Source organism: Eptesicus fuscus, chromosome 10 (assembly GCF_027574615.1).
Source record: "Eptesicus fuscus isolate TK198812 chromosome 10, DD_ASM_mEF_20220401, whole genome shotgun sequence".
NCBI lineage: Eukaryota > Metazoa > Chordata > Mammalia > Chiroptera > Vespertilionidae > Eptesicus > Eptesicus fuscus.
Window position 1 is genome coordinate 73,605,459 of NC_072482.1, and position 11,033 is coordinate 73,616,491.

The 11,033-nt window shown below is 52.9% G+C and overlaps 1 protein-coding gene across 1 annotated transcript; it reads right to left on the minus strand.

The window, feature by feature from the left end:
• Window positions 1–2,848: 2,848 nt before the first annotated feature.
• Window positions 2,849–6,212, minus strand: SLC35D3 (solute carrier family 35 member D3). Its single transcript, XM_008162037.3, has 2 exons — window positions 5,606–6,212; window positions 2,849–4,626 (listed from the first exon to the last, which is right to left on the minus strand). Exons 1-2 carry the CDS (start codon window positions 6,042–6,044, stop codon window positions 3,800–3,802), a joined length of 1,266 nt encoding a protein of 421 aa, XP_008160259.2. The 5' UTR covers window positions 6,045–6,212; the 3' UTR covers window positions 2,849–3,799.
• Between the last annotated feature and the right edge of the window lie 4,821 nt (window positions 6,213–11,033).

Sequence of the window (11,033 nt, forward strand, 5' to 3'; positions counted from 1 at the left end):
CCTGTCTCATCTAAGGGGAGAAAAAAAGAAAGGCTAAGAAACACTTTCGATTGTCACAGCCCTGGGACACAGGCTAAAAGACTGAGAAATAATAATAAGATTGTAGAACCCTTCCCCTCCCCTACTCCCAGCACATCAACAAAGCTCCAGTATAGTAAGAGCTGCCCCAGGCCAGGGCCCTTCAAGTGGCCCACCCCCTTGTACACGTGCCAACTTCCGGCTGTTCACATGGCCCTGCCCCCCCTTCATGTGCCCACTTACAGCAGTTCACCTGGCCCCACCAGCTTGTTCACGTGCCCACTTCTGGCTGTTCACGTGGCCCTGTCCCCTGTTCATGCGGCCACGCCCCCCATCATGCGACCCCACCCCCTAGATCAGAAGCCCAATTCCAGCAGAAGTCATGGCCCCAACCCCTTGTTCAAGTGCCCTCTTACCCCTGACCACGTGGCCCCACCCCCTTGAGATCTCAGTTGGTCTGTTTCTGGGGTGCCACCTCCCTGGTTGCATGTCTGGCCCTGCTCTCCCACCTGTCAACAGTCCCTTTGCCAAAGTCGTTTCCAGAAAATGGTTTGTGCGTGCCCTCCCTTTCCTGCTGGGACTGTGACAGCTGGGATTGACAAGGAGACAGGACAGCAAAGGCCTGTCCGGAGTCCATGCAAGAGGTCCAGAAGGGACTGTGCAGTCCCTGCAAGGCTGGGGGAGAGAAGGGTGGTGAGGCAGGGGTGTTGACTAGGAAGTGGAATGCCCTCAGGGCAAGTGCTGCACACACACACACACACACACACACACACACACACACTCACCCCACACTCCTGGGAGGAGCAGCTGTGGCCCATTGTCCAGGTGAGGCTACTGCAGCACAGAGAGGGCAAGTGACTTTCTCAAGGGCACAGAGCAGTTAAAGGGCAGAGCTAAAAATAGAACCAAGTGGATTACAGCTGAAGGAGATGCAGGGTAATAAACTAAGCAGGAGTTCTTCAAGAGGCCCAAACTTCTTAGTTCTGTTTCTCTGGAAAACTCTAACTGATACAGTACCTGAACACATTTGTTGACAGGAAGCAGTTAATCTTTTCACAATAAATACAAACCCCCAGTTTTAATCAAAAGGGATTTTTTTTCAGTGAAAGATAATCATTCTATCCATTTACCTGACAGTGGTTTTATATATATATATACTAGTGACCCAGTGCACAAAATTCATGCACAATAAAAGGGGATTAATTAGAGGAAATAATTTAATATTGCTATTTTCCCTTTCTCTATAATAGAAATGTCAGAGATGAAAGAAAATTAGTAAAATGTATATGAAAACCTTCCTCCTGTCAGAGTCTGGGGCTCACCACGGGACCCAGAGTCAAGTCCCCACCCACCCAAATGCACCTCAAAATCACGTGAGACCCAGCCCCAGCCCGCACCCCCCAATTGGGCTAGATCCAGACCCAGCCAGTCCCACCCTTGTCAAGCCCTGCCAGGCAGGGGGCGTAGCCTCAGGTCCCCTGGCCTGGCGCCAGGATGGGGGGGCATGGCCTGAGGTCCCCCAGCCCAGACTGGGGCTGGGGCCATGCCTTTAGGTCCTCTGTCAAGCCCTGCCAGATTGGGGACACAGCCTAAGATCCCCTGTCAAGCCCTGCCAGGTGGGGGAAGGGGGGGCGCAGCCTCAGGTCCCCTGTCAAGCCCCGCTGGGCAGGGGCATGGCCTGAGTTCCCCCGACCCAGCACTTGAGGTCCCCTGTCAAGCCCTGTTGGGTGGGGAGTATGGCCTGAGGTCCCCTGTCAAGCCCTACTGAGTGGGGGACACAGCCTGAGGTCCCCTGTCAAGCCCAGCCAGGCAGCGGGGTGCAGCCTCAGGTCCCCTGGCCCAGTGCTTGGGTGGGGGGGGGGCGCGGCCTTAGGTCCCCCATCAAGCCCTGCCAGGCAGGGGTGTGGTCTGAGGTCCCCCAGCCTGGTGCCAGGGTGGGGGACACAGCCTGAGGTCCCCTGTCAAGCCCTGCCAGGTGGGGGAGGGCGTAGCCTCAGGTCCCTGCTGAATGCTCGTTAAGGCTCCTTAGGGGAACTTGGCCTCAGCTGTGGGTACAGCCATCTTTTTGTGATGGAGTGATGGTCAATTAGCATATTCCCTCTTTATTAGATAGGATAGATAGGATACTTCATTCAACTTTGCTGCTTTTCACTAATTCTCATTAATTTCATTAAATAACATAAATGCTCATTCTTAAAGAAGTCATTATAACCCTAGCCAACCATTTCTAACTGCAGTCATATGAGGGCTCCTACATCTTAACTATCTTCTAGAGGTGCCTATGGAAATGAACAATTGCCCGTGAAAACCAGTAAACCAGGACCAATCACCAATGTAGAATAGAATAGAACTACCACAATTACACTTGCTCACCTGCTTGTCAAACAAACTGATGGAGCTAAAACTCCATCTCTGCCTCTGCTTTTTGTTTTGTTTAGATTTTGGAAAATAAAGAAAAATATAGAATGCCACCATCTGGGAGTCTCAGGTACACACTGGCTTTTCGTGTCAAAGTCCCTCTCCCGGATGAGGCTGACCAGAAGACTCTGCTATTACGTCTCAAACTCCACTTTAACTGAAGTCAGCTGTGGATGGCTTCATTCTGCAGCATGAGGCAGTATTTTATTTTACTTTATGATGGTTTTCTTGGCTGGAAAACGATAGTGTTTTTGTTGTGTCTAACTAAACAAACATGCTAATTTTGGAAGTTCCCAAGGGGGTGGCCCCTACATACCAGATGCTAGACACCACGCATTGAAGGCAAACACAAGCTACACAGCAACAACAGAACATCAATGTGTCTCCAACAAGTTTCTAACAATATGTCTTTTAGCAGATAGACTCAGACTTTATTTCGACAAATGTAAGATAGAAAAATATCAAGTGAATATAGCAGTTGCTCTTTCTGTAACAAGGTTTGGAATGTGCAATGCGATTTGCAAGGACTAGCTTAATAGGAAGGTTTTACTTCTGTTTGGGCTTCTTAATGCTGAATTCTATTTCAGCCATTGCATTTGCTTGAAAGAATATTGGACACAGTAAAACTGGTATTTAAAAAGGTCATGGCATTCAATAATAAATATTACAAAGCAGTGAACCAAAACAACTTTTAAAATATTTTTATAGTAATTACTAAAAGCCAACATTAAACTTGGTGATTAAAGCTAAGAACTCACATTTTCAAAATAGCTTTGACATTTCTTACCAAGGTATAATAGAATAGTAGAACTCTTATTTTTTTAAAAAAACAAGTGAAGTAAGTTAGAGTAAACATGTTATTTCAGATGACTATAAACAGTAAACATCAATTCAGTGTATTTATATATCTTTTCAATAATATACTCTTTGCCCAGCTGGCCATAAAAAACTGTAGTTCTCTCATCAAAAATGTGCCCTGGGATGTAATCTTTGAGCTGATTACCTGCTGCCATCATGTCTACACTCCATCTTTGAAGGGGGTGGTTGAGGGACTGAGTACATGCAGATATTTGGTTATGGTTATAATGTCAAAAAAATGTGCCAAGAGTCTGCAGCTGAGCCGGCTGTCTTATTTTGTTGAGCACCTTCATATTCTTTTGTCTCTGTTATGCCTCAGGTAAACTGACGCTAAATAATTCACACCGGTGCTCATTTTGTTGCTGTCAGTCTGGTTCAGATTCTTTCTTTGCTTCCCTGCCCCGCTCCTCAAAGAATAAAACTGGGCAGCCCCTCATTAAAATACGTTGTCTCTAAGATATGAAATAAGCATCTATGTACATATATACATACATGTGTTTCCTTTTCAAGGACTGGGTAACTCCTCGTTTTCTATCAGATAATCCTTCTTCATATACTTGGTTCCCCTGACTAACCGCCACACTACCAGGTAAGCATCCTTGAGTGACCTCCTGCTGGCTTCTTCAGGGCTGTCTGCAATCTGCCAGGTACCAGCCGCCAGCGGGGCTCCTCCGGGGCTGCCCCTCACCCCTTGCCCCCTATGCTGAGCGGAGCCACCTGCTACCTTTCCACCTTCGGCCCCGCCAGCTACCTCCTCCGGCAGCTCCTCCATGACAAAAGGCAGCTGGTCTCCACCTGGCTGCGCCTCCTCCCCCTGCGGCTGCGTCTCCAGGTCCTCGTAGTTGCTTTGCTTTCTGGTCTCCAAGAATTTGGCCACACAGTAAATGATGGAGCCCAGGGTGTTCACCACGACGCCGGCAATGAAGAGCGAGGTGGGCGCCACGTCGCTGAAGGCCACCATGCCCACCGTGATGGTGGCGATGCTCTTCACCACGCCCACGAAGCTGGTGGTCACGGCCGAGTTGATGTAGGTGCAGTGCAGCGTGGTGAAGTTCATGGCGCAGCCGATCAGGACGCAGGCCACGAAGATGCAGACCATCGTGGGGTCCTTCCAGCCGGGGAAGGCCCAGACGTGGATGGCGTCGGTGCTGGCGAAGGAGAGGACGACCAGCAGCGGGGTGGCGGAGATGGCGATGGCGTACTGCGCCGTGAGCGGCCCGTGCCGGGTGTCGGCGCTCGCCTTCTGGATGAGCACCAGGTAGGCGGCGTGCACCAGCACCGCCAGCACGCCCGTCACGTAGCCCAGGGGGTCGCCGGTCAGGTCGCCGGCTCCTGGGGCGCAGGAAGAGGGCCGCGGAGCCAGGAGAGAGAGAGAGACAAGACACCAGGTTGGCGCGGGTGGCTCTCCACGGGGGAGACGCGTCGGGTTGGAAGGTAGACGGGGCTCCTGCCCCACCTCCGCCCATGGGTATAAAATGGTCAGTGCCCAGTGCGAGGCAGGAGGAGGGGCGCCTTCCCTGCCACGTCCCCGGGGCATCCTGTCTATCTCTGTCCCCGACAGAGGCCCCGGAGAGGCACATGCCCTCGGGTAGGCGGTGGCTCTCGGAGCCGACGCGGAGGTGGCCAGGTGTTTGGTATCCTTGCCCCTCCGTGGGGTGCCAGAGGGAAAGGGGATCCCCAACTAGTAGCTTCTAACTCCGGCGGGCTGGGCGCGGGGCGAAGAACGGCCCTCTCACCCCAAAAGCTTTCCCGCTCCCGCCGGCTCCCGGCTCATTCAGTCGGCCAAGCGCACGCGGTCTCCATGCAGCCCCCTCCGCCCCGCGCCCGCAGCCCCCCGCGCGGCGCCGCCGGAGCCCTCAAACCAGCCCGGGCGGCCCAGGCTTCGCTGCCGTCGCCCCCACCCCCACTCCAGCCCCGCGTGACCCAAGGAAGTTCACGGCCCCCTCCTTCCGGCGCGGTCTGGGATTCCAGCTCCCCGCTCGGGCGGCTCTCCCGCCCCTCCCGGAGGAAGGAAGGGGTGAAGGGGGACGGGGTGGCGGGAAGCACGATACGGGGTGAGGCCGGGGCGGGGGTCGAAAGCCGGGACGGGGCGGGGGGGGGGGAGCTCTGACAGGGGAGGCCGGGGCTCTGGGGAAGGCTCCTCTGGGTCGCAGAAGTCGCGCTTTGGAGCCGAGCGACACGTTCCAACTCTCCGCTGCCTGTCTCAGTCGCCCCATCGGGAAGTGAGGACGCTGCCCTAGCCATCCCTGCGGTCTCTGCCCGGGGGATGGGGCGGGGTGGGGTGGGGTGGGGTGGGCGCGCGTCCGCTCACCTGCCAGCGCAGCGCCGCAGGTGGTGATGAGCACGGCGGCGAGCACCCCCGGCGAGGGCGCGCCGTTCTTGAGCACCAGGACGCCGATGAGCATGGTGACCAGGGGCAGGCAGCGCTTGAAGACCACGTACATGGGCAGGCTGAGGCCGCGCAGCGACCAGAGCGTGAGGCTGGACTGCAGCGTGGAGAGCACGGTGACCCCCGCGAAGGAGCGCGCCAGGCTCAGGCCGAAGGGGGGCACCGCGATGAGCCCGAGGCGCCGCAGCAGCTCCAGGCTCAGCGCCGCCGTGGAGCTGGTCAGGCACTGCACCAGGGTCAGGAAGGAGAACTGGTAGCGGCTGAGGAGGAACTTGAGGAGGATGTTGAGGGAGCCCGAGAAGACCCCGTGCGCGATGGCCACCGAGATGCCCAGCAGGCGGCCCCGGCACAGCTGCCGCATCGCGCCCGCTCCGCCGCGCCCGGCGGTGGAGGACCTGCGGGAGGAGAGCGGGGAGGAGAGCCGGGAGGAGCGCGGCGAGGGCGGCGCGGGGACCAGCCCGGCGCCGTGGGCGAAGGGCAGGGGGCCCCACGGCAGGGGGCGCCGGCTCCGCCGCGGAGGGCAGCTCCCGCCAGGCGTCCTCGCGGCTCGGTGGCTCCGCGTCCGACTGCCCCGCACTCGGCAGTGACGGGGGCGGAGGACTCCGAAAAGTGGCGGGGTGGGGGGGCTGGTCTGAGAGGAGTGGCGGGAATCCTAGCGACAGCAGTTCGTAATTAGGTGACGAGCCGCGATGGGTTGTGTCCCGCGCGGGTTCCCCGTCTGGGAGAACACTGAGGCTGGAAACCCGGGCAGCTGCCGCCGCCAGCGGACGGGACCCGCGCCCCTCGGGCACCCAGCGCCCCCGCCAGCGGGCTCTCAGGGTGCTGTCCCCTCTCCCCCAGCAGGGTCAGCCGTTCCGGTGTGCCCCGTCTTCCCTGCTCCGAGTCCAGGGGGATCCTGGCACAGCTAAAGATTTTAGAAACCACAGCGCCCCAGGGTCCAACACCCGTTATTAGCTGCAACAAGTGACAGCGCCCCAGCCTCCTTGCCTTCCTCCCCCGCCCCCCGACCCCCGCGCTGCATGGCTTCCCCCCCACGGTCCCTGCCGGCGCAGCCGCGGGATCTGGTCCCGCCGCCGACCAGGGAGGTGTGTGCCAGCGGGCGGCGGAGTCCCCTGATGCTCTAGATTCGGGCGCGGACGCCCCGACAGTGAAGGAAACCGAGGCCCGGGACGCCGCGCCGGCGTGCTTTGGGACGGGAAGGCTGGCCCGGTCCGGGCCCCGGCACCCCGCACCCTGAGCGCGCGCCTTCCAGGGAGGGACCTGGAATTACGCGCACGGCTCCGGGGAGCTTCCGGGGTCGCCGTGGCCTCGCGCGGCTGTGGAGCCGGGGGCGGGGGCACGTGTTCCAAAGTGGAGCAGAGACGTGATGTTAGCGAAAGAGCAGAAACTGAGTCTCCGGAGAGAGCAGCCTGTAGGGGTGCCAGAGGGGCGCCTGGACGCCGGTGCCCCAGCGGTGGGCTGCGAGCGACTGGCCGCGCCGGGGAGTGGGGTGCGGGGGCGCGGAGGTGGGAAGAGAGGGCGTGGCGGGCTGGAACTGGGACCGTGACCGTGACCGAGCTGAGCCCAGGTGTTAGCTTTCTGTGGATCCCGGGAGCCCTCTGCAGCCTGCGGGCCGTGGCGAGCCGCTCTTGGTGAGCTGGACAACCCCCACCTCCTGTCTCCCGGGCCAGGGCACCTCCGTGTCCCGCAGGACTTGTGAACTTCCCACTCGGCTAAGAGAAAAAGAAAACTCTCATGTTCTGAAGCGCCAGACTTGTGTGACCCTTTTATCTGAACTTCCGTCCCTGGAAAGTAACGCCCGGACCCCGTCATTCGCTCAGACGAGGCCACGGTTAAGAGCCAGACACAGTTTGGTTTTCGCGCTCCTTGGACATGGTCAGGGTTTGGGTGCCAGGGAGAGAGCTCGAGATGCGCTCCACCTCTCCTTTCGTTCTTTTCTCTACTCCAGCCACACGCCCGCCCCTCCCTCCCCTTGGTCCCCCGCAGCCGCATCCCAAACTCCTAAACGTTTAAATCCATCTCTCTGGTGGTTCTTTTTTGTCCTCCTTATTACCACCTTTGTGCCGAACGCGACTCTTCCAGCCCAGATGGAAACCGCGATTACCACCGCAGCAGAAAAAGAAGTTACATCTGGGACTGGCAGCATCACGGGCCAGCTTTGTAGGTGCTGGGAGCTCGGGACCAGCTTTGTAGGTGCTGGGAGCTCGCTTGGGTGAGAGAGAATTGGCTCTGGAGCTAACCTCCAGCGCCCGTGCTGAGCGCCTAGCAGGGAACCCCCTGCCTCGGACAGGTGGGCACTCAAGAAAATGTTTGCGAATGACCCACCACTTTGCCAACTTTCCAGGAATAACACTGGAAAGCATTATGGGAAACCCGTGCTCCCCGGCGGCTTGGTTTTTGTTAACAGCTCTGGTTACAGGGCTATTTCAAGGACTCTGCTTTCTTTAAGTGATACTGTTCCTTGTTTAGGAAATAATGAAGTCTGAAGCAACAGTTCAAATTATGTATGTGCGTAAGCATATATTCAAATACACTCAGAAAAGAAAAAAAAAACTCTCTGAAAATTAACTTTTAAAGCCATCAGCAAATAACAGATCTCTGCTTTTGGGGAGCACTGCAATTAAAGGATGGCTGCTTTAAGCCATCTTAAGTGAACACAATAAAGAATTGTCTGCACAGACCTAGTTTTGGAATGATTCATTTCTGCCAGCAATTATAACTGCTTCCATTTGTGATATGAACATTAGGTAAAAGATTTGGGGCTGATTCAGCTCTCTTACCCTTCTCATTTAGGCAAGAATATTTAGCTTAATATTTGAAGCCTACATTGGCATGAAACAGAGTACATTTTCTCTACTTTATTGCATATAATTCTTTTCCATTAGGGCCCTCATTTTAAAAAATTAACACCATCTCCCACACCAGTTACTAGATAGGATCCCAAAGAAAAATGAGAGAAATAAGAATACTGTGTTTAGCAAGATAATGGAACAAGAATGGGGATCTGAAGGTCAAAAAGCTATCGAGGTAGCAAGGGTCTAGATTCAAGCTCTATTATCTTTGGAGCTACTCAATAAATATTGGTGGCATTACATAAACTCATTCAACAAACATACAGAGCAAGTATGTTGTGCTATGCAGTGTTAGCTACAGAGGATTCAAAGATGAGCACTCATCCTAGTCCTTAAGATTCACAGGTGGAGGTGAGGCAGCACAAAGAGGCTCATGCAACAGTGGGGTCTTACAGCAGAAACCGGAGAGCACTGAGGAGGGCGGTACTCTCCGGCTTCACAGGGGTATCAGTAAGGCTCCCTGCAGAAGGAAATGGGGTCTTATTTCATTCTTTTTAACAAAAAAATAACACGTGCTCTTTATAGTATATAAAAGGAAAGCAAACTTTATAAATAAGTGAACACACTGTTTTCTTTTTTTTAATGAACATGCTGTTTTCAATATTTCCCAGCCCCAACCCCACTACACAGAGCTGGCTAATGTTACGAGTTTGGTGTGAGCCATTCAATTTTTTCTTGTATATATATTTATACATACATAAATCCCCTTTTAAAAATAAAGTACAATACACATTTGCGTATAATTTGCTATTTTTAAAAGCAGAGTGTGGTAACCAGCCTCCAAGATAATCCCCAAAGATCTCCTGCTTCCTGTTATTCACATCCTTGGTTAACCCCTTGCACATTGTACAGGGTTGGTCTGTGTAACCAACGGAATACAGCAGAAGTGATGCTGTCAGTCCTGAGATTAGGTTATAAAGAACTGAGGCATCCACCTTGGACTTTTGTTTTTCTTGTAGCACTCATTCTGGGAGAAGCCAGATGCCATATTGCAGGGACACTCAGCCAGTGGAGGGTCCCACAGGGTAAGTATGTGAGGCCTGCTGGCAACCATGTGAGTGACTTTGAAAGCTGATTCTTTAGCCCCAGTTGAACTTCAGATGTCTGTAGACCCAGGTGACAGCTTACCTGCAATGTCGCGAGAAAACCTTAGCCAGAACAACTCAGCTAAGCCACTACTGGATCCCTGACCTATAGAAACTGTAAGATAAAGAAATGTTTAAGGGGCTAAATTTTGGAATGATTTGTTACACAGAAATAGATAACTATATACATATCAATAGGAATGTATTTTTCCATGTCAGGCCACATAGTTCTACCTTATACTTTTAAACAACTGCTCTATAGTATAATCTTCCTTCTGTAGACAGGTATCTAGGTTTTACCAAACAAAGATGTAGTGAATATCTTTGGAAATTTGTACTTAAGTACTTCTGTGATTATTTGTAGGGGTAGAGTGGGAAATGAGAGGAGGAAGGGAGGGCAGCAGAGGCAGGGAATCCTAAAAATGGAACTGTTGGGTCAAACTGGTAATTTTAAATTTTATATCACATTGCCTTGCCAACAAGTATATAACAGTGCTTTTACTTTAACCACTATTGAATATTGTCAGTATTTTACATTTGCCAAACTGATAAAATGGGATTTTAATTTGCATTTCTTTGTCAGCAGTAAAAGTCTGAGTATCTTTTTGAAGTGTATTAGACACTTGCATTTCTACATCTGTGAATCGTTTGTTGATAAAAGTGGACAAACCTCTCAGTGACTGTGAAGAGCTCTTTATCAATCCTACATAACCATTAGATACACTGCAAATATATCCTTCCAATATGTCTTCTGTCTTTAAGCTTTGCTAATGGTGTATGTGGATATTTTAATTTTTGTATGTTGTCAATCTTTTTCTTTAGTCATTTCACATGACTTTCACATAATGGGTAAGAATTTGCCAAGCCAAGAACAAGACAATCCAAGCACATGGACTGCCTTGAGCAAAGAGAGAAATGAAAACCTGCATTATTTACACGAGGAGTTTGTGAGCATGCTGGAGTTGCTGAAGCACGAAGTGTGTGACAATGTGGAGAGAGGCAATGCTGCAGAGAGGGGCAGGGGCTGGCCCTGAAGGACCTTCGCTGTCTGCTTAGTGAGCTTGAACTTTTTCTTATAGGCAATCCTGTAAGCAGAGAACGGTTTGACACTGAAATTGGGGTAATCAGATTGCATTTTAGATCAGTCTCTGGCAGCTCTGTTGAAGAGGATGGCTCTGAGGGGACAGAACGAGAAACAGATGCATCACTTAGGAAACTGCTTCGATCGCCTAGAGAAGAGCTAATGATGGCCTGAACTGGGGCAGTGGTGGTTGAATGGTGGGGAAGAGACAGAATGGAGAAGTATTTAGGGGGCTAAAGGGACAGGCCTTAGTGACCTATTTGATGTGTCTTGAAGTGGAGAAATGGGAAAAAGGGGAGGAACAGAGATGGTCTTTAGGTCTTTAGCTTGAG

What these genes read in the sequence shown, in the direction of transcription:
- SLC35D3 (XM_008162037.3), bottom strand. Translation starts at nt 6,044, where the DNA reads ATGCGGCAGCTGTGCCGGGGCCGCCTGCTGGGCATCTCGGTGGCCATC. An exon ending in CTGCGGCGCTGCGCTGGCAG is followed by an intron (nt 4,627 to 5,605) that starts GTGAGCGGACGC and finishes CCTGCGCCCCAG; the next exon opens with GAGCCGGCGACCTGACCGGC.